The sequence below is a fragment of the Myxine glutinosa genome, chromosome 7, assembly GCF_964187855.1.
Source record: "Myxine glutinosa chromosome 7, kmMyxGlut1.1, whole genome shotgun sequence".
Lineage (NCBI taxonomy): Eukaryota > Metazoa > Chordata > Myxini > Myxiniformes > Myxinidae > Myxine > Myxine glutinosa.
In genome coordinates, this window is record NC_136267.1 from 174,288,786 (window position 1) to 174,316,453 (window position 27,668).

The 27,668-nt window shown below is 48.6% G+C and overlaps 1 protein-coding gene across 3 annotated transcripts in view; it reads left to right on the top strand.

Annotated features, from left to right (window-relative positions):
* Nucleotides 1-17,454: 17,454 nt before the first annotated feature.
* Nucleotides 17,455-27,668, top strand: part of LOC137431846 (uncharacterized) — a 40,814-nt gene continuing 30,600 nt past the window's right edge. Inside the window, exon 1 of one of the 3 annotated variants that reach the window (XM_068123600.2) lies at nucleotides 17,455-17,751. In XM_068123600.2, coding sequence (XP_067979701.1) covers nucleotides 17,741-17,751 — 11 coding nt within the window. In that variant the 5' untranslated portion in view covers nucleotides 17,455-17,740. The remainder of the gene's footprint in view (nucleotides 17,752-27,668) is intronic. The other 2 variants (XM_068123598.2, XM_068123599.2) reach the window with 2 other exon arrangements.

A 27,668-nucleotide genomic window follows, 5' to 3' on the forward strand; every position in this document is an offset into this window, starting at 1 on the left:
CCCCTCCCCAAGGGGGTTTGCTCCCCCCAAGCGGTATTTCCCCACCATTGCCGCTAATGGAGATACGTGTTGAGGTGTATATCCGTGTTAAGTTAGCTTTATCGTGGCGTTTTTCCAAGGCTGCTTCTCATAGCAAAACGAATGATAATACTATTAGCATAATATTAATGTTATTACAAAACAATATTAATACTAATAATGTTCCACCTCCACAACGGTTTTTTTCCTCCTTGAACAAACGTCGACTCAACGTTTACGTTTATATATAGACTATCATGGCGTTCTCGTGGGAGCAATAACCCAACGGCCTCTACCAGAGGTTAAATTAATATAAACCACAAACACGTATGATTAGCTTTTTAAGCAGTCGCTAATGCTTTTTGTAACAATAAATTGATAGGAATCCGGACATCACTCGGTGCTTTTCACTGTAGTCTATATACCCCCACAAGGGTTAATAATACGACCCTTCCTGCCGCTAACGTGGAGTTCTTCCGAGGCGTTTGTTGTGGTGTTTTTCCAAGGCTACTTCTCATTACAAAAGTGATAACAACACTTATGATAATGGCATACCGTAATATTAATGATATCTATCTATAATTCCAGTAATCTCTGTGTGTGTGTCTGTGTGTGTGTCTGTGTGTGTGTCTGTGTGTTTGTTTGTCTGTGACCGCTGTTTCTCGACAACCACGGGTCCGATATACTTGAAACTTGCCAGGTATATTGCTGGGGACCTGAGGATGTGCCTTTTCAAGGTTTCATATTAATCGGAGAAGTAGTTACCGAGCTATTAGTAAAAGTAACGCAAGCCGTTCGCTTTGGCTTTGCGAATGGACCAAACCATTTCATGTAAATAGAGGGGGGGGGGGGGTTCTACCGTACTCGCAAGCCGTTCGCTTTGGCTTTGCGAATGGACCAATTTTTTTTTTTTTTTTTTTTGGCAAGGAACGGGCACCCACGTACGGGCACGTCCTAGTATTTTCAATGACCTCATCGAACATCTAATAATGTCATGCATGTGCTGATCCTTTCAATGACCTGATCTAACATGTTATAATGTCATGCATGTTTTTATGCTCTCATTGACCTGATCTAACGTGTTATAATGTCATGCATGGTCTGATCCCTTCAATGACCTGATCGATCATGTTTTTGTATCATGCATGTTCTTAACCGTTCAATGACCTGATCTAGCATGTTATAGTGTCATGCAAGTTCTGATCCTTTCAATGACCTGATCCAACGTGTTATAATGTCATGCATGTTCTGATTCTTTCATTTTTTTTTCTTTTTCTTTTTTTTGTATACAGAATCGAGGCTCGTGAAAGAGCATTTATCACACAAGCAAATCAAACAGACAAACAAAGTATATAAAAAGGGGAGCAGTAGACAAGATGGGGAGAGAAGAGGAAGCACACAAACACAACATTTGAGAGCAGGGACATCGGGAGATCTGTGGGAGGGAGAGGGCTTGGGGGGAGGAGGTGTGGGAAGGGGGGGTGGGGGGTGGGGGGTGGGAGAAGTATAAAACACAAGGACACCAAGGACTTCCAGGAAAGAAGTTGGTATTTCAAAAAAGTGGATTTGGGGTGAAATTAGCGGGGGTATAAAAGACGAAGGTTTTGGATGGGGGAAGATAAGAGATGGTGGTGAACAGCTGTTTTAAAGACCGGAAGGGAGGAGTGGGATTGAAGAGAGTGAGGGAGTTTGTTCCAGAGGCGGGAGAAAAGAGGAATTAAAGAGTGAAGGTGAGCAGAGAGTCTTGATTTTGGCAGTTTAACCATAAGAGGGTTGCAGGCAGATCTTGTGCGACCTGTTGGAATATTTGGGGGACAGAGCACAGACAGAGCTGGGGGGCAAGGCCAGAGAGGAGTCGGTAGAAGACGGAAAGACCACCAACCTGCCTGCGGTGAGTGAGTGAAAGGCCCTCGGAGTTAGCTTCATCGCGGGCGATTCCAATGATTCTGAAAGCTTTGGTTTCAACAGCGTGAATACGAGCTAGGTGTGAGGCAGCAGCACCGGCCCAGAGGTGAGAGCAGATCATTTACCTGATCTACAATGTTATAATGTCATGCATGTTCTGATCCTTTAAATGACCTGAACTAACATGTTATGTCATGCATGTTCTGATACTTTCAATGACCTGATCTAACCTGTTATAATATCATGCATGTTCTGATCATTTCAATGACCTGGTCTGACATATTGTAATGAGTAATAGCCGGTGAAGCCGGTGTTGTGAATATTCGCGTATTATGTTGAAAAGCCAGATTTTGCTGCATCCTTTGGAAATTTCGAAGCTTTGACGCACCAAATCGCTCCACGGAGGCCGCCATCTTGTGGATGCGGAAGTATGCATAAACTATTGCGAAAAAGACCAATAGAGGCTTTGGCTTCGCCAGCTCATTGCGGCTTTGCAGTAGGGTCATATTAATAATTGGAAATAATAAAAAGAATAATAACATGACTCCCCCCTGCCGCTAATGTAGTGAGCAGGTGTACTAGTTTTCTAAAATCCTCAATTTTCATCCAATTGACTTGAAATTTTAAGAGGATTTGCATATTTGGTATTTGAATTCAATTGTCGATTATTTTTAAGGTCAAATTTGTTTTAGGGAGTTCGCAAGTATCTTGCTCTGCACAACATCTTTCTTGTCTGTCTGTCTGTGAACAGGATATCTCAAAAGGTTGTGGACTGATATGGATGAAATTTGGTGGATGACCTGGGTAGGTAACAACAACAAGCTGATTAGATTTTGGATTTCCGGATACACAATGTAAACTGTTTAGTCCGGTGGAGGTACGTGCTCTACCGAGTGCTGTTCTAGTTGGTCTTGTCCCCTCTACTCTCTCTTGGCTCTGTCCCTCCAAGGTTTCTGTAGGGCTCACATGGTCTGCCAGTAACACTCTTCTTGTTAAACAGACCAAAATCCAGGCTCCCTGCTCACCTGTGGAATCAACCTAACCAGTCTCTTCAATCCCATTCTTTCATCCAGGGCTTCAATTAAGACAGCTGTTCACCACTACCTCTGGTCATCCCCCATCCATACTCATGATCTATACGACTTGTCAGACTGTCTCTGTTACATTGTAATTTGTATGTTTAATTGAAGGTTAAATAAAATGTTATTTTAAACAAATTATATTATATTTGCGAAACAAGCATTACCTTTTACAAGAGGTGTCCTTTCCATTTTTTGGACATGACACATAGAGGATGGCACTCTTCACCACGTGTACGTTTCGCGCACTCCGCCATTGATCACGTGACTGCTGTATACTTATTTGTGAAAATCAGAACAAAATTGATGATGCTCCTGTTGAAGACGAAATGCAAGGGAAATCCTGCCACCTTCTGGATGGTTATGCTGTTTCAACAACAAGGAGCAAACTTCTGTTCACGTAACCACAGCCACTGTAACTGGGTTTTTAATTCAGTTAACCACAACACACCATCTACCTTTGTCATGTTTACCTGTTCGTCTGTTTCCATTGAAGCCAACCTGAAATATTCATTCAATCGCCCTTCAAATGAAATAATCCGATGCAGATTTGTCTCTGTGTTTCTTCTGAATAATATTTGTTAGCTCTAAAAAAAATTTTTTAGACAAACAAAAAAATAAAACCGTTTATTACTTCGACCAATGGAAGTGGACCGAGGTTTTGTTTTCACCCCTGTTTGGTTGTTTGTTTGTTTGTGAACAAGATATCTCAAAAAATTGTGGTTGGATTCGGACGAAATTTGGTGGAGAGCTTGGGTATTTGACAACTGACAGGGATTAAATGATTAGATTTTGGTGAAGATCTGATCTGGATCTGGACACGAGAATTTTGAAGTGATTCTTCACCATTGGGAGATATGGCCAAAAACGATATATGGCAGGATATCTCAAAAAATTGTGGTTGGATTCAGACGAAATTTGGTGGAGAGCTTGGGTATTTGACAACTGACAGGGATGAAATGATTAGATTTTGGTGAAGATCTGATCTGGATCCGGACGCGAGAATTTTAAAGTGATTCTTCACCATTGGGAGATATGGCCAAAAACGATATATGGCAGGATATCTCAAAAAATTGTGGTTGGATTTAGACGAAATTTGGTGGAGAGCTTGGGTATTTGACAACTGACAGGGATTAAATGATTAGATTTTGGTGAAGATCTGATCTGGATCCGGACACGAGAATTTTAAAGTGATTCTTCACCATTGGGAGATATGGCCAAAAACGATATATGGCAGGATATCTCAAAAAATTGTGGTTGGATTCAGACGAAATTTGGTGGAGAGCTTGGGTATTTGACAACTGACAGGGATGAAATGATTAGATTTTGGTGAAGATCTGATCTGGATCCGGACGCGAGAATTTTAAAGTGATTCTTCACCATTGGGAGATATGGCCAAAAACGATATATGGCAGGATATCTCAAAAAATTGTGGTTGGATTTAGACGAAATTTGGTGGAGAGCTTGGGTATGTGACAACTGACAGGGATGAAATGATTAGATTTTGGTGAAGATCTGATCTGGATCCGGACGCGAGAATTTTAAAGTGATTCTTCACCATTGGGAGATATGGCCAAAAACGATATATGGCAGGATATCTCAAAAAATTGTGGTTGGATTCAGACGAAATTTGGTGGAGAGCTTGGGTATTTGACAACTGACAAGGATGAAATGATTAGATTTTGGTGAAGATCTGATCTGGATCCGGACGCGAGAATTTTAAAGTGATTCTTCACCATTGGGAGATATGGCCAAAAACGATATATGGCAGGATATCTCAAAAAATTGTGAACGAGTTATGGCAAAACTTGATGGATGCGTTGCGTAGGCAACAAGATCAAGCCGATTCGATTTTTGTTCTGGTCTGAAACCAGATCCGGCCTATCGGTGGGATACAATACGTGAACTGTTCAGCCTGGCGGAGGTATGCTCGCTACCGAATGAAGAATAACCTCTTGTCTACAGGTAAACAATCACTTTAAAAATTCGAGTATCGGGATCCGCATCTTCACCAAAAATTATCGGATCTGGATCTTCAAGGAAATTGAATCAATTCGTCCTCGACACACACCCAAACTCTCCACCAAATTTCGTCCAAATCCGTCCTCAACTTTTTGAGATATCCTGTTCACAAACAAACAGACAAGACACAAAAAGGCGTCATGCGGTAGGTAGCCTGACAGGTATGACGAAAATCTGGAGAACCTTGATCTTTGACCTAAAAAGTCAAAAAACAAGTGTCAGCCTCACTTTTTCCTTCAGAATCCTCTGGTAAAGTTTGATAAAGATACCTGAAAACGTTCGTGAGTTATCGCACTCACAGACAAACAAACGAGATCATAACAAACAGACAAGGATGAAAACGTAACATCCGTCAACCTTCAGTGGTGGAGGTAATGATAATAGTAAAGCGCGATGCTGCGCGCGCTAATGTTTACGCAAGGAGCACGCGGACAACGCAGTTCATAAAAGAGTCTTTATTCAAAGTACTCAAACTGCAGCACTAAGCTGCTCAGGGCTGCGCGCCCCGTGTATATCGTGAGGCCACGCCTCTCTCCCTGGCGTGGCCCATCCCCACTTGGTGTGCGGGGTGATGTCACCACGTCAGTGCTTTCGTGTCCGCCACACGCGCCCCCCCAGAATCCCCGCGCACCTGAAGGGTCAGTTTGCGGGGCAAACGGATGACCCAGCCGAAGCGCCCCCTGGCGACTGGCGGCGTCTGGGATGCAGGGATGCCATCTGGGATGCCTCCGGCTGCAGGACCGGGGGGCGACGTGGCGGCGGGGCTGGGCGGTGCCGGGGGTCCGCCCGCAGAGGGGCGGCCCCGACGCTGGGGTCGGGCCACTGGCGGTGGATGGTTCACGTCGAGGTGGGCCGGCTTGAGGCGGTCTACAGAAACGCGGTCAGGAGTACCGCCGATGTCCAGGGTGAAGTGCTTCGCCCCGGTCTCCAGCACGCGGAAAGGCCCGTCGTACGGGGGCCGCAGTGGTGTCCAGTGGGCATCGTGGCGGACAAAGACGTACTCCGCCGTGCGAAGCTCCGGGGCGACGTGCGTCGGTGGGTGCCCGTGGCATGCCGTTGGCACCGGGGCGAACCTCTGGGCGGTCTCTTGCAGAGCGGAGCGCTGCTGTGCCGCGGACCATGGTGCCATGGAGTCGGGGAGGAACTCGCCCGGCACCCGCAGCGGTTGCCCGAAGACCAACTCCGCCGCGGATGTGCGCAGGTCCTCCTTGGGTGCCGTCCGGAGGCCCAGCAGGACCCAGGGGAGCCTGTCGACCCAGCCGCCGTCGCGGAGGGTGGCCCGGAGCGCGGCCTTCAATGAGCGGTGAAATCGCTCACACAGGCCGTTAGCCTGGGGGTGGTAGGCCGTGGTTCGGTGCAGCCGGACCCCGAGCCCCTGCGCGACCGCCCCCCAGAGCTCCGGGGTGAACTGGGGGCCGCGGTCGGACGAGATGTCTGAGGGGGCACCGAACCGGGCGACCCAGGTGGCGATGAAAGCCTGCGCAACATCCGCCGCCGTCGTCGACGCCAAGGGCACGGCCTCCGGCCACCGGGTGGTGCGGTCCACCATGGTGAGGACGTGGGTGAAACCCCGTGAGGGGGGCAGAGGTCCCACCAGGTCGATGTGGACGTGGTCAAACTGGCGTTCCGGCACCGTGAACGGGGCCAACGGGGCCTGGGTGTGCCGGTGCACCTTGGCGCGCTGGCACGCGAGGCACGTCCTGGCCCAGCCGCGGACGGCCTTCCGGAGGCCATGCCAGACGAACTTGTCGGCGATCAACCTTTGGGAGGCCCTCGCGCCCGGGTGGGACAGGCCGTGGATGGCGTCAAACACCTGGCGCTGCCAGCCCGCGTGCACGATTGGGCGAGGACGCCCGAGGGAGACGTCGCACAAGAGGGCCGTGCCTGCGCCGTCGAACGGCACCTCGGTGACACGGAGGCCCGTGACGGCGGTCCGCAAGGCCTGGACGTCGGGGTCAGCGGCCTGGTCCGCTGCCATCCGGGCATAGTCGATGCCGAGGTGGACTGCGTGGGCGACGGCCCGGGAAAGGCAATCCGCCACCGGGTTGTCCTTCCCCGCGACATGCCGGATGTCCGTCGTGTACTCGGACACGGCCGAGAGGTGACGCTGCTGCCGGGCCGACCACGGCTCGGTGACCTTGCCCATCGCGAAGATCAGCGGCTTGTGGTCGACGAAGGCCGTGAATGCATGGCCCTCGAGCAGATGCCGGAAGTGCCTGACCGCCAAGTGAAGCCCGAGCAACTCGCGGTCGAAGGTACTGTAATGGCATTCGGGCGGGCGAAGCTGCCGGCTAAAGAACGCCAGCGGTTGCCAAGCTCCACGCACCCATTGCTCGTGCACCGCGCCCACCGCGTAGTCCGAGGCGTCGGTGGTGAGGGCGATCGGTGCATCGGGCGCCGGGTGCGCGAGCATGGTGGCGTTAGCCAAGGCGAGCTTCGCGCCCATGAACGCCGTGTCCATCTGCTCGGTCCAGGTAACGTCGCCTTTGCCCGGCTTACCTCGGAGAGCTTCGTGCAGGGGGCGCAGGAGCTGGGCGATACGGGGCAGGAACCGATGGTAAAAGTTCACCATGCCCAGGAACTCCTGCAGCCCTCTGATCGTGCGGGGGCGCGGAAACCCCTTCACTGCCTCCACCTTGGCCGGCAGGGGGACGGCTCCGTGCCTGGTGACACGGTGCCCCAGAAAATCGATTATGGCGGCGCCGAACCGGCACTTTGCTGGGTTCACAATCAGGCCATGCTGGCCCAGGCGTTCGAAGAGCGTGCGGAGGTGGCGTAGGTGCTCTTCGCGGGACGCGCTGGCGACGAGGATATCGTCGAGGTAGACGTAGACAAAATCCAAGTCGCGCAGGACGCTGCTCATCAGTCGCTGGAACGCCTGAGCCACATTCTTCAGACCGAAGGGCATCCGCAGGAACTCGAAGAGTCCGAATGGCGTGATGACCGCCGTCTTCGGGACGTCCTCCGGCCTGATGGGGACCTGATGGTAGCCGCGTATGAGGTCCACCTTCGAGAAGAAGGACATGCCCGCCAAACGGGCGGAAAAGTCCTGAATGTGGGGGACGGGGTAGCGGTCGGGAGTCATGGCGTCAATGAGACGGCGATAGTCCCCGCACGGTCGCCATCCCCCGCCGGGCTTCGGCACGATGTGCAGCGGCGACGCCCAAGCGCTCTCTGAGCACCGAACGTTGCCGAGTCGCTCCAGGGTAGCGAACACCGCTTTTGCCACCGCCAGCTTCGTCGGCTCGAGGCGGCGTGCCCGGGCATAGACCGGTGGCCCGACGGTGGGGATGTGATGGGCCACCCCGTGCTTGACGGCCCCCGCCGAGAAGGTGGGCCGCGTGAGGGCCGGGAAGCCGGCGAGGAGGCGGGTGAATGCGTCCACTGCCGGAAGCGTACAGACCAACGTGGCCGGAACCGAACCGTTTGGCAAGCCGCTTGGCAAGCCGCTCGTTGAGCTGCTCGACGAGCTGGGCAGCGCACAAGCGAGCGAGCTGAACGTCTCGGCCTGGACAAGACGTCTGCGCTTTACGTCGACCAGGAGCCCATTAGCGCACAGGAAGTCCGCGCCAAGCAGTGCCATGGGCACGTCGGTGGTGACGAACGTCCATCGGAAAACCTGCCCTCCGAACCGCAGAGAGAGGCAGCGTTTTCCGTACGTACGGATGGGCGTCCCGTTTGCGGCAAGCAGCGCGGGGCCCCGCCCGCGGAGTGCTTGTCTGACGTGCCGGCGGGAACGACACTCACCTGCGCTCCCGTGTCGCACAGGTAACGGCGCCCGGATAAGGTGTCCGTTATGAACAGCAGGCTGCTCGAACGGCCGGCGCTCATCGCCACTATTGAGCACCGGCCCGGGCGTTTCCCGACCTGTTGAAGGAGCATGGCGGATGACATTGCCGAGCCTCGTGGCCAAACTTGGCGTGGAACCAGCACCAGGTGGTGGAGCTGGAGGAGTGTGGCTGGCTCCGCCAGGCCGGTGAAGTTGGCGGTTTTCGCCGCGGCGGTGGGCGGGGCGTGACGGCGGTCACGAGGGGCGTATCAGCATGCTGCGTATGCTGTGTAAGCTGATGCTGTGGATCAGCAGCATCAGCAGCATCAGCCTCGAGGTCCGTGACGGCCGCGCCGACTCTCGCCCGCGTATCCGAAACCGCGAAGTACCAGTCCGCCTCGGCTGCCAATGCTCGGGGTTCCGTTAGCCCGGTCCCGGCCAACGCGAGGCGAACCTGCGCTGGAAGTTGGCGACGGAAAAGCGCCCGGAATAGAGAACCGGGGGCTTCGTCACCCAACAGTGACAGCATATGGTCCATTCGGACCGACGGGCGCGTGTCGCCGAGCTCGGGGAGATCCAGGAGGCGGTCGGCCCATGCGTCGTCCGTGAGGCCGAACGTGGCTAGGAGTAGCCGCTTGAGTGCCTCGTACTTGTGGCCATCTGGTGGGTGGCGAAGGACGGACACAACTCGAGCGGCCGTGCCGGGCCCGAGGGAGGCGACAACGTGGCAGTAGCGCATGTCGTCGTTGGTGAGGCGCCGAAGCTGAAATTGGGCTTCGGCTTGAACGAACCAGACTTCGGCCTGGGCCTCCCAAAATTCGAGAAGTTTAATCGCCATTGCCTTGTCGTTTGCCATTGCAATGGCGTCGTGTTCGGAAGGATCGCTACGGCAGATCCAACGTCGAGGTCACCATATAAAGCGCGATGCTGCGCGCACTAATGTTTACGCAAGGAGCACGTGGACAACGCGGTTCATAAAAGAGTCTTTATTCAAAGTACTCAAACTGCAGCACTAAGCTGCTCAGGGCTGCGCGCCCCGTGTATATCGTGAGGCCACGCCTCTCTCCCTGGCGTGGCCCATCCCCACTTGGTGTGCGGGGTGATGTCACCACGTCAGTGCTTTCGTGTCCGCCACAATAGCATAATAATAATAATTTTATTACATAACAATATCAATAGTAACAAAGATCAATCAGAGATTGCAGACCCTAGCCAGGACGTGTTTGTGTGGTGTATTTTGTGTGGTGCTTAATAGCTGCTGTGTTTGTGTGGTTTATTGACAACATAGATTTATATTCAATCCAATATGACTGCCAAACCATGTGACCGATGACATCGGCAATTTAATTCTCCTGTACAATTTTTGTGTCGATCATGCTCAATAAATTTCAAAGCTCAGGTCTTTAAAACAGCTGTTCACCACCATCTCTTATCTTCCCCCATCCAAAACCTTTATCTTTTCTACCCCTGCTAATTCACCCCAGATCCACTTTTTTGAAATTCCAACTTCTTTCCTGGAAGTCCTTGCAGTGTCCATATGTTTTATATCTCTCCCATCTCCCCCCAAGCCCTCTCCCTCCCACAGATCTTTCGATGTCCCTGCTCTCAAATGTTGTGTTTGTGTCCTTCCCCCTCTCCCCATCTTGTCTACCGCTCCCCTTATTTTGTGTTTTCTGTGTCGGTTTGACTTTTGTGTGATCAATGTTAGCTCTTACCCGAGCCTCGATCTTGTACACAAAAAGGCTTCTTCTTCTTCCTGAAAGTCATCATACTTAACTCAGAAACGTGATGAACGGCACATTCAGCGGCATATATTCAACAAAAAGGTAAAATGATGATTTGACATTTGTGATGGATTCTGATTTGGATGTAATTGCTTTTCCATTCTATTTGCACTCATTTCAAATATGTTAATGTTTCTTTTTTGCTTGAACAATGCCGGGTATTCCAGCTATACACTCTTTTATACTTTACTCGGGGTACAGATACAAATACAACTTTGTCTGGGGGTAACATAGGCTATGTGGCCGCGGCCTCATTCGGGAGTGTGGGGGACCGGGAGAGGGGCGTAATTCTCTATGTAAATGTGTACCGTGCAGCGCCACCTGGTGATGGTGACAGAGGGTATTACAATTTCCTTTTTTACCTGTGCAACACTGAGGTTATGAAGCACTCTTTCCACTGGAAATTTTTTCCTCCTTCCCTTCCCCCCCCCCCCCCCCCCCATTCACACAAAACGGGGGGGCCTGTCAAAGCCACCTCCCCTCCCCAAAGGATGTATATGTAGTATATCTTTCCCCTCCCTCTACCCTCTCCCCCCTCCTCCCCCCCCCCCCCCCCCCACCGGGTATTTGTGATGGATTCTTCACCACCATCTCTTGCTCACCATCACCATCACCACCAAGAGATGGTGGTGAAAACAGGGTATTCCTTTTAGTATTTTTTATAAAGGAAACACATATGTAATATATCAAAAGAAGGCTTTCTTCCCTGAAGTATTATTACAAATGTTCAAAGTGACCACCGTTGACATCTTGGCACTGGTGACAGTGGCTAACGACTGAGCGACAACCTTCAGCAAAACTTTGTGCCGAAATAGATGCAAAGGTCTATTCAATTTCATGCTTAAGTTCTCCGCGTACAGCTGGTTTCCTGCTGTACACCTCATCCTCCAGGGAACCCCACAAGTAAATGTTGAGGTAACCCCAACATCAACACGTCCTCTTCGGCCTATCCAATGATTCGGAAATTGGGCATCAAGATAGATCCTGACTTTGCGATGATAATGTGGGAGTTCCCCGTCTTGTGGAAGTAAAATTCTTCATTGCCATACTTCTGATGAATGGCGGGTACTTTGGATAACTTGAGCATGTTGAAGTGTTCGGCACCAGTAACTGTCCTCTCAAAGAAAAATTGTCCCAAAATACCCCGAGCGGACAGACCACACTACGCCAGAAGTCTCGGTAAATCCACTGCCTTGTCCACCTGTCCCTCTCTTCTCCATCAAATTCATACATATGCAGGTACCACATGCACAGTGAGCTAATGCCATCTGCTTCTGCTACCCATTGTGAACACTACAGAACCTCGAGCTATCACAGTTATAATATTGTAGTTATTAACATCTAACATATATAACACAATGTCAGTTTGTGTGTTTGTACAGATGTCTGTCCCCCTCCTTAAGGGAAGGTTTTAAAGTCCAATGTTTTAACACGAATCTGTGTTCACTATGGTATAATTTTGAGGACAAAACAAACTCGAAAAACATTTCCCATAAAAGAGTAATTACGTCTCTTCTACTGCAATTGTAGACGGTGACTTGCAAAACGAGCCTCATGGGCGGTGTACAGAAGCGTTTTTTTAAATAACAATAAATACAAGGCGCAGGGAGGCGAAATTCGCTGCATGTGACGTGCAACACGCAGAGAGTAAACCGAGTGTTTATTTATGTCGATAGGATGTCTAATTAATAAAGAAAATCGAAGCACACCTAACACTAGGCTGAGGCTTCAGACTTTGGCATGCTCGCATGGCTGCACTGTCGAATAAACTGTTCCAACCCGTCATTTTTGACGGGCTTTTTACTAGTACAAGATATTACTTGATGAAGTGCACCACATTCTTCTGGGACACTCTGTATTTGATTGGTGTTATTTATTTATTTATTTGGTGTACTGGTTGTGCCACTGAATTGGTGTGCCTGCACTTGCCAGCCAGAATTTTGAATTTAGCCAGGGTTGCGGCACACAATCGTGAAGGCCTTCCGGCTAATGCAAGCAGACAGATGCACTGCCTGTGATGCACAAGGATGAAGGTTTATGTTGGGGTTTGGAGTTGAACCTAGACGAGTGATCCCAAATGTGATTGCCATACATCTAGGTATCCCGTCCACCCTGTTAGTTAACTTTGGGGTAAGACAAGTAGGCACGGAAACGGCATCTCTATTCATGGTGTTCATAAACTGAGCGTTAAGAATGTGAGACGAGTTGAAGTCTGTGTAATTGGATTACCTAAAATCAGCTCCTTCATTTATTCAGAAGACTCACTTGAAAGAACAATCATGTTCTTCTCTACATTGAATAATTTGGTGTCAAATTTGAAAATGATGAAATAGATGATGAATGAAAATGTAGCAGCAGGTGTAATCATAGAACAAATGGCGTCTTACCTGGGGAGCTTGATCGGAGCCGACAGTCCATTACTGATGAAGTTAATTGGAGATGTGCCTTAGTCAAAAGTGCTGCACAACAGTTGTTAAAAAGATGTTACATGTTTTAGGAAAATGAGGATTTAGCATTAACTGGTGCAGTACTGAATAAAACAGACATCAAAAAGTTGGGGATAGTTGAGGTGACAGTTCTTTGAAAAACTTCAGGTTGTGAAATCCCTAAGTGGGAGTCGGTCTGGCCTCGAGGATGAGCAATGACGAAGTGGCAAAATGTCAAAATGCAGGGACATGACAATACTGGGCTTAATTGAAGAACAATCCTTGGAGATCATTGAATGACGCAGCTGTACTACTCCCCATAGCTGGAGAAAAAATCTCCAGAACAAGAAAAGACTGTGGTGTATACAGTGCCCTACCAGAATAAGATGGTCACCACAAATTTGAATCATCGTGTTGGATTAACGGTTAAGGTGGCTGAAGATCTTCAGGTCTCGAGTTTGAGCCCCTGCCGTGCCGTTAAAATGACACTAGGTGAGTTGACTCAGCCCATCATCCTTCCAAGGTCAGCAAAATGAGTACCAGGTGACTGGGAACAGGGGGTACTGCATCCGGTAATGATGCAACCGGCAGCCACAGGCTGCATATGAAATGATTAAGATGACCCCTGATTTCAAACAAGCTTTATTGTCATAATCTGTGCTGCAAACACAATCAAATTGGCTGCATGCACGAATATCTAGGAGCACTTCCTTTGACATTATACAGTGCTGGAACCCAAGACGATGCAGAATCAATGACATTCTCGATGACAACCTGAACAAGATTCTTCCAAATGTGGAGTAGATATTGTTGCAACTGTTGCTCTATTACTTGGCAGATGTCAGCTGCAGCTCCTGATCAATATTCCCAGTTGTATCCAATGTTGCTTGTCAGACGTCTGTGGTCCCCAGGTAAAAAGCTGCAGTACGTTCAATCTTCCAGACAAGGGAGTTCCGAACTTATGGCATGTGGCACTATCTTCTCTCAGTAAGTACCACAGCTTGAGTACCACAGTAAGATTCCTGCCATGTTTGGCATCAAACACACCTGGGAACTTATGTCATGATGATGATGCCATCATGACACATAATACCTAACATGCCAGCAATTTTGTTACACATTCATTTTTACTTCCATATGCATGGCGAACACATGTAAAACATTTCCACTTGGTGCAACGTGCTGGCACTTCCTGCCACCTCTAGTCCATCACCCAAACCAATTCCCCAACTCACCTTCATTCAACCCACAAAAGCATTCACCATGTCACAGCAGCAAAAGGTCTTCAATTTTTGTACACCACTCCTTTCCTATGCCATCTCCAGGCGCTGCATAACGTCACCGGCAGGCACCGAAGTGGGCCCGGCGATGACGTGCACTGAAAGGGAGTACTCAGTTTTCACTCCGGGTGTTTTCTTGTTTGTTTGTTTCTTCTACTACATCAGAGGCGTAACTTCTCCGTCTGGCCTTGCCGACCACACCTGCATGTAGCAGGTACTCCAGAAAGACCATCCAGGAGTGTCCCTCGAGTTGCCTCTGGATTGTTTCAGACTGCTCTGCTGAAATCTTCTTGAGCATCATATCCCGTTTGTAAATATAATTGCTGGTTTATGCCCCCTTTACATTTGGGCAATACCCTTTTCTGCCAGCTGAGCATTCCTGGCAGGGGCCTTCACATGGCGGGCCATTTTTGTACCATGTTTCTGTCCCATAACCCTAACACGTCACCAGGCTGTTTAAAAAGAGGAAAGACGACGTCAACAGCAATAATGGGTTCCACGACTTTGCTTACACTGTAATTGGAAATAAGCTTACAAATTTGTAATTCATAGAATCTGCTTTTGCACTCTTTTTACCAAATCTTTTTGCCAAATGGGAGTGATGCGTGCTCATTTTCAGGTATATAGGAGGTGGCAACATGAGGATTAGCTGACGAGTGCAGACAGTAGAGAAGAAAGAACACCAGAACAGGATTTGAGAACATGGGCACTGATTTCATCTGGACAGTTGCTGTGTCAGGGTTGAGGCTGGACATAACTTTCTCCACTGACTCAGGTAAGAATTCAAAGTCCAATAGACAGTGGGTGCGAGCAGGTAAGATGGCAGGAGACTGAAGAAAATGTGTTGTGTACAGCGGAGTTATTTTAATACATGGTATAGGCTTATGGAAGAGCTATGACGCAGAACAGATAAGGACATAACAAAAGGAATAGCAGGAGAAAGAGGAAACACCAACAGCATGGCAGAGGGAGAAAGCAGATAGAGATGGGCAAATGCATACAAGTACCTGTGCAGATTTTTAGTGTCAGTATGTCAATGGACAGACAGACAGACAAAGTGAGACAATTGCTTAACCAGCTCATTATCATCATCTGTTCACTTCCATATCCGGGGAAGGTTCGTATCGAGTTAATTTCAAAATCATAATTTGATTGAGGAATTTTTGGAACCTCCTACCTACCTTACAACATCCACTGGGACCCCAAAACGTTCCACAGGAGGTTTGGTGGGGCTGGCCCCAAAACTGAGGAAGTAGTTTGGGGACAGATAGATGGACACTCCTGTTTTATAATCTACTGGTAGATTGTATTATATAATATTATATCGTTATAGGTGGTAATATTATCTATTATAATGGGAAAATTATATGCCGTAATATTATCTATTATAATATCTATTATATTATCATAATTATGATAACCTGTACAGTCACATGAAAAAGTAAGTACACCCCATGTAAAGTTTTGACTTTTTCAACATATTTCAACATACAGCTATTTGATCTTCATTTCAACAATATTGATAGACAAAGGTGATATAATATAACAAATATCATGAAACATTTACATTTTGTAGTCCATTGTATAATTTAAATAAACATAAATGCAAATTTCGCATGTGGAAAAAGTAAGTACACCTCTGGTACAATGAAGAATTCATAGTGGATTCTATGATGGTGAGCTGCCCAGGCCCTGATGCAGCAAAGCTGCCCCAAACCATAATATTTCCACCACACCGCTTTACAGTTGGTATCAGGTTCTTGTGGTCAAATGCTGTCTTTGATTTTCAACAAACATGTCTTCTGGTACTGTGGCCAAATAGCTCTACCTTTGACTCATCTGTGCAGAGCACATTGTTCCAGAAGTGCTGGTCTTTGCCAAGGTGTTCATTGGCAAACTTTAGTCTTGCCCTGGTGTTCTTTCTGGACAGCAAAGGTTTCCTCCTGGCACACCTCCCATGTAGATCAAATTTGTGCAGCCTCTTTCTAATGGTAGACTCGTGCACGTTGACATCTACAGTGGCAAGAGCTACCTGTAGGTCCCGTGATGACATTCTGGGGTTCTTAGAGACTTCTTTCAGCATCTTGCGGTCTGCTCTCGGGCTGAACTTGCTGGGGCGGCCTGGCCTGAACAAGTTGGCAGTTGTTTTGAATCTTCCCCACTTGTCGATGATCTTCAGGACAGTCGAATGATTGATTTCAAATTGTTTGGAGATCTTTTTAAATCCCTTCCCAGACTCGTAAGCATCTATAACCTTCTTTCTGAAGGCCTCGGAGAGCTCTTTTGATCGAGGCATGGTGACGCCACACACTTCAACAACAAAGAGCAAACCAAACTAAATGTCTGAGGTTTAAATAAGACAGGTTCCTCCAAGATCCTCTCTAACGATGTTGTAATCATTTGCACCTGAGCTGGTGCACCTGATTCTAATTTTAGGTATTTGAAGTAGTGATAAATGTCGGGGTGTACTTACTTTTTCCACATGCGACATTTGCATTTATGTTTATTTTAATTATACAATGGACTACAAAATGTAAATGTTTCATGATATTTGTTATATTACATCACCTTTATCTATCAATATTGTTGAAATGAGGATCAAATAGCTGTATGTTGAAATATGTTGAAAAAGTCAAAACTTTACATGGGGTGTACTTACTTTTTCACGTGACTGTATTTTATTGTGATTAGCACAGATACAGCACCCTTCCTCGAAACTACCCTTCGCATTCTCCCATCAAATGTACAACTTGTGGGGCAATGGCATGACCCCCACCTCTACACCTGTACCAGCACCTGTACATAATAAATATACATTCCAAAAAGCGAAATTGGTCTCATTTTATGTTTTCACCTCCCATTTATGAACACTTTAGAAAATGTTCTTCTTTTATTATTCCCTCTGGGATCAACCATTTCTATTAATGTTTAGTCGAACAATGTATCAACTGTGTAACATGAAAAAGTTTGGTAAATGGAAGTGTATTATTTTCGATATGTGAGTTTGTCACATTTTGATTTTTAACCAACTAGTCCAGATATGGAAGCTTTTATCAATGCGGCCAAACCTGTTTCATCACATGACCCACAGCATTCCAAACATGCAAGCATTCATGAAATGATTGCAATTTTAAATACTTCAACCCAAAACAGACACTCCTTCCCATGAGTGACTCAGAAGCTTTAATATAAACTTCTGTCGGTCTCTCGAAGGGACATTAGAAGATTTCAGAGTTTAAGGGATATTTGAGGCCTACTTCTTGCTCTGTTGTGCTTTAAGGGAAATTTGCGTTTAAGGGATATTTGAGGCCTACTTCTTGCTCTGTTGTGCTTCTTCTGTCCTTGTGGGAAGACCGTTCCACAGGAGGTAGTCTTAGTCGGGACAGTAACAGGGAATCTTTCAACAACCTTGTTCTGAAGGACAATTTTGAAAAGGAGAATACCGTGGAAATCCACCATGACTTCTTGGTGAGTTGTTTGGACATTTTGTTAAACTTATTCGGGTACCGTCATTAAAGTTGTCCAAGCAGTGAATTGTTTGCTACGATGGTAGTTTTGCTACCACTTTGCCACCTCGGAGACATGCTGAATGGAGAAGGTGGATCAGACTCGGCAACGGTTGCTGGAGTGAGATGTGCATGGAAGAAGTTTCGGGAACTGGGTGGCGTGCTGATGATGAGGGGAGTGTCGTTGAAGCTGAAGGGAAAGGTGTATGCTGCATGTGTGAGAACTGTTATGATTTATGGGAGCGAGACATGGGTAATGAACGTAGAGCAGCAACGAAGGCTGGAAAGGGTGGAAATGCGAATGGTTCGGTGGATGTGCGGAGTATCGTTGAGAGAGGGGAAGACAAATGATGAATTGTGAAAGATGCTGGGAATAGAGCCTGTGATTGATGCGGTGAAGAGGAACAGGTTGAGATGGTTTGGTCATGTGTTGAGGAAGGATGAAAGTGACTGGTTGAGAAGTGATGGAAATGAATGTAGAAGGAAGTAGAGGACGGGGAAGACCGAAAAAGACTTGGCTAAAGATGGTGGAAGAAGAAATGCGGGCAAGGGGGTTAACAAGGAGAGATGCAGAAAATAGGGCAAAATGGAGAAGATTGTAATGGGGACCGCAAGGCTAACCCCCGCTCTTGCAGGGAAAATGGCCTTAAAATGCATGTTGTTGTGTTGTTGTTGATGGAAGTTCAAAATTCAAAATAAAAACGAGATATAGTACAAGTCCAAGAAATCTCAACATATTTTATTTTCAGGGGTTAATTTTTTTGACTAAATCATATATAACATAATATATTGATTTTTTAAGGTGTTTCTTTCAATTTTGTCAGCATCTCATTTGTATAACTTGGAATGAAATGTTATTTAATTACGTTATCAACCAAAAAATTAGAGCAACAACAAATTACAACAATTGCAGTAAATATCGCAATTAAATGAAAAATACCTCTCTTGTTTGGACATGAAGTCAATGATTAGGCTAAGAATGTGAAAATGGAATAAAATATTGCTGCTGCTTCTATTTTTCAAATCCGAGTTATAAACAACAGGATATAACAAGAAAGAGCAATCAGAGATTGCAGACCCTCGCCAGGGCCTGTTTTCAGTGGTTTTAAAGGATTTTGTGTTAAAACAAAATATGGCGGCCGAACCACATGACCAATGACGTCATCGTTATTTTTTTCCCTCCACCTATTTATCCTGAGATGATGCTCAAGAAATATCATCTTGATCGGATGACGTTTTGTACTTGTCGAATTATGATGTCATAATGGAGGCAACTATGACATCATCTTTAACATATGTTATCCCACATGGAGAGCTCTTTACAATGACCATGTCTCATTTTTTTCTCTGCAGCCCTTTCAGAGATATAGAGATGCAAATCTTTTCGGTTTTTACAAGATGGTGCCTGTTGTGTAAAACCAATCAGGTCCACACAACTTTAGTCCAACTGGTTGGTTTAATTGCATTTAGATCATAACATCATCCTGTAAAGTAGAAAATACAATAAGTATACGATGTGACATCTCATGGGTCCATTCATATCATTCAATGCAAGCAAACTGGATAATCTATGCAGGCGTACCGTTAGCGAGTCTACCAGATGTAACATGTCACAGGAGAAGTCTCGGAGCACCGTTCGCAGCAGCGGGTCTTATAGTCACGCCCCTAGCGGTGTCAACGAGCAGCGAGCATCACCCCGGGTTCAGTACGAATACGATTTCACTACATTCTCCCCCCCGTCAGAATTATATGGCAGCGCGGCTAAAGCGAGTGAGCGTCAGCACGAATAGGGTGCGGAACATCAGTCGACCCAACCGTATCGGGCCGGGCGGTGAATTTCTCTGCCAGCACGCGTCCGAAATTCCCCGGGTACGGCATCACGTATCCCTGTGTCCCCGGCGTCAGGGGCGCCAACAGGGTCGGGTGACGAAGGGGGTAACTCCAAGTCGTCGGGCCCAGGTAGTCTCGGCGAGGGGAGGGTCGGTAGACTTTTGGCGATGGGAGCGTCGGGAGAGGCCATAGTCTCATAGATGGGTTCGACCGGTTCGTCCGATTCCCTACTTAGGTCGTCGACCCCGCAAGGGGCAAGGTGACGGACGGAGACAGTAGTCTCACGGCCATCAGTCGTCATCACACGAGCATGCTCAGGATTAGCCTGGAGAATCTGCACTTTGTCCACTAGGGGGTCGTACTTGCTCGCGCGAACCGCCCGTTTAAGGTAGGCCGGCCCGGGCCCAGCGAGCCAACTGGGCAAAGACCGTATACACCCCGAGCTCCTGGGGTGGTGGAAAAGTCGCTCGTGGGGAGTTTGGTTGGTTGCCGTACTCAGGAGAGCCCTGATCGAGTTCAACGCCGCAGGTAGCGACCAAGCCCATTTATCGAGGCCCCGGCCGAGGGTCCGGAGGTGGAGCATGACGGCCCTCCAGATAATCCCGTTGAAGCGTTCGATCTGCCCATTAGCCTGGGGTCTGTACGGCGTGGTGTAACTAGACGCAATGTTATTTTGGAGCAGATAGCCGCGCACCTCCTGAGACAAGAAGACCGCACCCCGGTCGGTATGGACATAGGCCGGGTAACCGAACATTGAGAACAAGTTCTGTAAGCATCGCATCACCGTGGCAGCAGTCATGTCCGCGCACGTATAAGCAAAGGGGAATCGCGAGTACTCATCTACGATAGTGAGCAGATAGCGAGAGCCGCTCGACACCGGCAATGGGCCCTTGAAATCCATCGCCAAGCGTTCCCACGGGCGTGTAGCCTTCACCAGAGTCCCCATGGGAGGGTTATAGAAACGCGGTTTGATTTCCGCGCAGATAGTGCAGTCGCGACAGATACGGCGGATATCGTCAATCGAGTATGGGAGATTCCCACTCCGCACAAAATGAGCGAAACGCGTTACGCCGGGATGGCCCGCAGTGGCATGCAGCACCCGTAGGCCCTCCAAAGAGGTGATACCGGCACATGTAGCTGGCCGTGATAAGGCATCGGCGGCCTGGTTATCCTTCCCCGGGCGATATTTGATGGTGTAACAGAAGTCGGCGAGTTCGATACGCCAGCGAGTGATTTTCTCGTTCTTAATGCGCTGGGCGTGTAAGGTGTCGTACATGAACGCAACGCGTTGCTGGTCCGTGATGATTTGGAAGCTCCGCCCGAGTAAGTACGGGCGCCATCGCCGAATAGACTCGACGATCGCATGCGCTTCCTTTTCAACGGACGAGTGTCTCCGCTCAGCGGTGGTAAGAGGCCGAGAAAAGAAAGCCACGGGACGCCCCCCTTGGGAGAGGGTCGCCGCGATGGCCTGATCCGAGGCGTCACTTTCGAGGACGAACGAGCCGCTCTCGTCGATTGTCGCCACGGCGGCTCGGGCGATGTCGGCCTTAAGGCCGTCAAAGGCCGTCAACGCGGCCGGACTCGGGGGGAAGGTGTCGCAGGCCACAAGGGGGCGAAGTTTCGCGGAGAAACTTTGCACCCATTTGGAGTAATGGGCGAACAGCCCAAGGGCGCGCTTCAGGGACGCCCGATCGCAGGGAGGGGCCATGTCGAGCAAAGGTCGCAGATGCTCCTTATCCGGAGCGACAGAGCCATGGGTCACGGTGTACCCCAGAAGATCTATCGTGCGTAGGGAGTATTGGCACTTATCCTCGTTCATAGTTAAGTGATACCGCTGCGCGACCTCAAGGAAGCGCTTCAGATTAGCATCATGGTGCCCTTGGTCATATCCACAAACCGTAAGATTATCGAGGTAGACGAAAACATCGGTTAAGTGCTCCCGCGCAACGAGGTCATCCATGGCCCTCTGGAAACAAGCGACCCCGTTCGTTACCCCAAAAGGCAGTCGCGTAAATTGGTACAACCGCTGCCCCGACTCAAATGCGGTATAGATACGATCCGCCCTAGAGATAGGGATCTGGTGGTACGCACTAGGGAGATCGAGAGTGCTATAGACCGAATACTGGGACACCTGTTGCACTAGCGCATCCATCCCCGGAAGGGGGTAGGCATCCAGCTGTGTAAACCGGTTAATCGTTTGGGAATAGTCGATTACCATGCATCTGCGATGGGCCTCGCTGCGCACGACCAAGACCTGGGCGCGCCACGGCGACCTACTAGGTTCTATGATGCCGTCTTTCAAGAGCTGAGCCGTTTCGTCCGCAATGAATTGCATGTCAGCACGAGAGTAGCGTCGGGATCTTACCGCGACAGGGGTGCAGTCGGAGGTTAGATTGGGGAACAGCGAAAGTGGCTGGACGTCCATTTGCGCTAGGGCGCACACCGCAAGCACGTCGTCCGCCCCCACAACAAGAGTGTCAGGCCCACCAAACTCCATTACCAGACGTCCATGCAGCTTAAGAAAATCGTGTCCTAACAGAATATCAGCACATAATGCGGGTAAAACCATAAGGTGTACATCAGGGAAAACCCGTCCCTTTAGCACGAGTTTCAATCGGCATTCCCCCTTCGTGCTGAGTCGAAGCCCCTGGGAAGCCATGAAGATCCGTCTCGTAGACCTCCAGATCCGCCATCCATGCCTGAGCACAAGTCGCTGGTCGATAAAACTATCCGTAGATCCTGTATCCACCAAGGCCTGAACACAATGGCCTTCGACCATGAGGGGAATAAGGGCTTGAGCCAGGCCAGACGAGGCTGCTGGGAGCGGGACTGAGCCCCCCGAATGGGTCGGACCAGCCTCGCGGGTGGATCCTACGCCAGCAGCAGTTTTGCGGTCGTGGCCGGAGTCTGTGTTGACCATGGGGAATCCATTATCGTCATCAGAGGGCTTTCCCAAGCATTCCAGTGTTTCGCGATTCAAAAACTGACAATTCTGACGGGAAAAGGCCTCCGTAGTATTTGAAATCGCCTTTTGACACTTTTGGCAGGAAAAGGCTTCCGTAGTATTCGAAATCGCCTTTTGACATTTTTGGCAGCAAAAGGCCTCCGTAGTCTTTGAAATCTCCTTTGTCGGGGCGTGGGCCGCCGTTAGCTCGTGGACGACTCGAGGAGAACGTTCCGCTGGGGCTTGGCGTGGCTTCAAAGCCCCTTGCGTGGCCCGGAGTTTGGTCAAGGACACGTCCTTTGTGCCCGATGGAGGATGAGACGATGGTGGCTGTCCGGTGACGCCCGCCAAGGACGTCTGAGCGCCCAGGGGCCCGCAGAGAGGGGCCCTCCCCTTCGAAGTCGGGTAAGGCGCCGGGTGTCGGGCTCGGCTCGCGGGCTCCGCAATGAGCCCATTCAAGGTCGCCGCGCCTGCGCGACCGCGACCGCGCGAGTCAATGAGCCGCGAGCCGCGTGCCGTTTTCCTGCACACTTTCACGTAATGACCCTTTTGCGAGCACAAATGGCATATAGCGCCTCGTGCCGGACACACGACCCAGGCATGACGTGGCCCCCCACAGAAAAAGCATGCGGCCCCGCGTAAGGCCTTGGGTCTGGTCGTAACGGCAGCTGTCAGGGCTGGGTCTTCCTCCAGAGCATCCCGGAGTTCAGCGAGCGGATCCGGGTCCTCGGCGGTAGCACTCTCTGGCCGGGCGTGTAGTGTGGTGCCCGCCACGAGGCGCGTGCGATCATAGGTGTTCGATTGCATCCGCGCTTCGGTGTATACTGTCCCTTGCTCGAGTGCCGTAGCGAAGGTCAGGTCGGTCTTCTCCAAGAGTTTGAGCCTTAGTTCCTGGGAGGAGACCCCTGCAAGAAGGCATCTAAAAGACGATCATCCTGAGCCTGCGCGGGAGTCCGTGGCTCCCTGACGCTGTCCAGCAAAAGCTGCCGGAGCTCCTGGGCATAGTGGTCCATCGCCTCGTTGGGTTGCTGACGTCGCGTTTGCAGCAAATATCGTGCATACACCGGGCTTTTTTCCTTTATGTACAGCCGTTTGAGCTCCGCGATGGAAAGGTCATACGTCGCGCATTGAGCGATAGCGTTGTATACCCGGTAGTCGATTTTTGAATGGAGAGTTGCTAGCTTCGCGGCAGCCGTCGGAGCGGTCTCAGGCTCATCAAAAAGATTCTCCAATTGTCTGAGCCAGTGCTTCAGCTGCAAGCCTCCATCCGGGGCTTGCGGGTCGGCGCTGAATACGGACACCGTCAGCGTCTTGTTGCCAGCCATGTCTGTAGATCTTAAATGCAATTAAGTGTTGTGTAAAACCAATCAGGTCCACACAACTTTAGTCCAACGGGTTGGTTTAATTGCATTTAGATCATAACATCATCCTGTAAAGTAGAAAATACAATACTTATACGATGTGACATCTCATGGGTCCATTCATATCATTCAATGCAAGCAAGCTGGATAATCTATGCAGGCGTACCGTTAGCGAGTCTACCAGATGTAACATGTCACAGGAGAAGTCTCGGAGCACCGTTCGCAGCAGCGGGTCTTATAGTCACACCCCTAGCGGTGTCAACGAGCAGCGAGCATCACCCCGGGTTCAGTACGAATACGATTTCACTACAGTGCCCATACCAGGTGACGTATGACGTCATAATTATAATTTTAAATTTCTACAGGTAGAGATGCACCAATGGTGAAAATTCCCTTTCAATCGGACCAACGGTTGCAGAGAAAATCATATTTATTCTGTGCGGACAAACAAACAGACAAACAGACAAAAGGACTCAAATACAATACCCTCACCTCTGGCGAGGGTAACTAGAGCGGGCAACTAATGGGGATGCCACTTCGTGGTGGTTGCACCCCCCAAATCAAGACGGGGGCCAAATCTTCCCAACCCTGCTGTCTGGATTTGTCAGAGCACGCATGGCACTCCACGTGCAACCACCCACCGGCCTCTGAACACATTAAAACTACACCACAAAGACACTACAGTGACATCCTTCCTAACATCCCCCACCAAACAACCGAAACTCCAAAAAAAACACACCCACACCCACAATACCATAAACACAACAAACAACCAGGGCCCAAACATTATCTCGGGCACAAAACCCCCACACATCGATAACACAGAGAAACTACTCCACAGGTCTGATCGTGTTCACCTTTCACGTCTTCATGGTGGACACCACCCACAACTTTTACACTACAAACATAGACTCGACCACACCACTGACAACACCCGCAACCACTGCCAGGCCACTCCACACACGGTAAAAACATATCATGGAAGACTGCACGGTCCTGGGTTCACAAAGTCAACATCACAACACCTTAGATGTGAGGGATCTCTGTTTCGCTCCTGTGAGATCTATCTGCTATCTCCGTGCAGCTGGTCTGTTCAACCAGAACTGACTGGGGCAACACAACAACAACAACAACAAATAGAACAGCACTAGGTAGAGCGCATACCTCCGCCAGTTTGAACAGTTTACGTTTTGTATCCCACTGATAGGCCGGATGTGGATCTGGACCTGAACCAAAATCTAATTGGCTTGTTATTGTCACCTACCCAACTCATCCACCACGTTTTGTCATAATCTGTCCACAACTTCTTGAAATACCATGCTATGTACAGTACTGCATATCATTTTGCGTCAAATTTCTCAATGGTGAAGAATGAATGATCGTTTTAAGGCCATTTTCCCCGCTGGAGCGGTGAAGGTGAAGAATCCCTCAGAAAATAAAAAAATTATCGTATCTGGATCCGGAACTCCACTAAAATGGAATCGATTCGTTCTCGTCACACTCTCAACCTGTCCTCCAAATTTTGTGGGAATCTGTACATCGCATTTTGAGATATCCTCATCACAGATAGAAAAACAGACAGACAGGAGTGAAAATATAATCTCTGTCCACCTTCAGTGATGGAGAAAAAAAAGAAACTCAAACACCAACTATTACCTCTTTTAACAGCCTCAATTATTCCCACCTGTTTAGGTTGTCAAAAATATTTTTCACTCAAGTTTTCAGCAACTGGCTGCCCATTCCTGACATTTAACTGAAGGTGGCACGAACTTGGAATCTGGCCAGGGAGCCTCTCCTATTCTTACTTCAATGGGGAAAATGGCCGACTCTTTCCAAGCCTCCAACTCAACCACTCAACCACAACCAGAACAGATCCTGGTGCAGAGGCGGAACATGGCAGCGATCCCTTTGCCAATGGCCAATTTAAACATGGATCATGCTAGAGCAGTATTTAGCGCGTCCCCATATTTTGAATGTGTGTATAAACCATGTTTGTCATCAATAAAATAATTAAATCGAGCCTCGATGTTGTATCCCCCAAAAAAATAAAATCCAATTTAATCCTCCAGGGGTCCTCAATGATCCAAATTGGTTGAAACGGGAAATATCGCAGGAGTTGACACGTGCACAACTTATGGAATAAAACTAACTTAATGAGTACAAGACAAATTAAGGTGATAGGCTATCCAAAGCCACCCAGTGCAGTCCCACCACCTGTCCTGTAGTAAACGTCCATGGAACGTTGGTTCTGTTGCAAGCTCTTGGGCAAGCTGCCAGATTGGCAGGGGGTGGAAGAGGTGCGGTGGTTTTGGTGGTTCTTTCTTCCATCACTGTTGTGTGTTCCCAGTTCAGCTGTGCCTGCTGGAGGTTACCTTTCGGGTCTGTGTTCCCACATGATTAATGCAGAAAGCTAGAAGCCCAAACCCAGGTGTAGCTCCCTGTGAAGCTGCCTCATCAACCAGCACATAAATCAAAGATCACCTTCTCTCACAGTTCACAACTGGAGCCGCACCGAGCGGGGGATTCCAGGGAAGCTGTTCCGAGGGCACCAGTTTACACTGTTATTGCCATTTGGAATGCTGATTGTTTATTTGCAAAATTTTGGGAAACACCTTGCCCCCTCTTCATTTTAGTGTTGGCCAATCATCTGCGCTACCACCATCGTGATTATATTTCCCATCTTCTTTATTTGCTTTCCCTGTGCTGTTAATAAAAACATGCACTGCATCCAAGACAGAGACATTACATAAACACTATATTTAAACAATAGAACTAACCCCTCTATGGGCCCACACACACAACATGCATGCATACAGAACAGGGTGAGTTGGGAACTTCAGACAGGCAGTGGAAAACCCCAGGCTGAACGGGAGGATGTCGGCAAGGCCAGAACTTCCAGGCAGGGTCAAGTGTAGGGAGAAGAGATCCAGCTAGCCCTCCAATCCCAACAGTAGTCCAAGAAATGCCAACATTAAATAAAACATATATACATGTATGTAATTAGTAAGAAAATTAGATATACGCCTTTCGTAAATAGAACATTTTTTAGGTTAGAAAAATTCTAACCTAAAGTTGTTTTTATACTTTTGTAATTTCCCATTGAAAACACCATGACACACATACATAAGAATCATTGTAATATGTAACACACAAAACTGAAACTAGTAATTACGGAAGACAGTTCACAAAACATGCTCTAAATGGCTGGTGACATGAAGTTGGCATCCAGCTCATCATCGAAAGCTCGCCCCTCTTTCAAAGGGATCTTTAATGATATTTAACGCCCATCAACGACCAGTGCCGACAGATGGCTCCACCACTAAATGCCCACCTGGTGGGGCACACATTGTGTTGAGCAGGGTGTTCCAAAAAGAACTGCACAACTTTGGTTGTTATTATATTTAGAACCACAATTGATACAATGACACAAATGATTTTGTACACACCATCAATGTACACTTCAATGTGAGCTACATTTGTCACGTGCAGGTCATTGAGGTTGTACACAAGTTCTTTCCATGTTCGGCTCAGCCTGTTTGCGTCCACCAGTGCACATGCAGCTGTGATCCAAGAACGAAGATCCTGCAGGTTTGCCACCTTGGTGTTGTAGACAACATCTTTGACAAATCCCCACAGAATAAAAATCAAGGAGGGCTATGTCTGGTGATCGTGGGGCCACCCGGTTGGTTCGTCTTGGCCAATCCAGCGACCTGGAAATTTTTCATTCAGGACGGCTTTAACGAC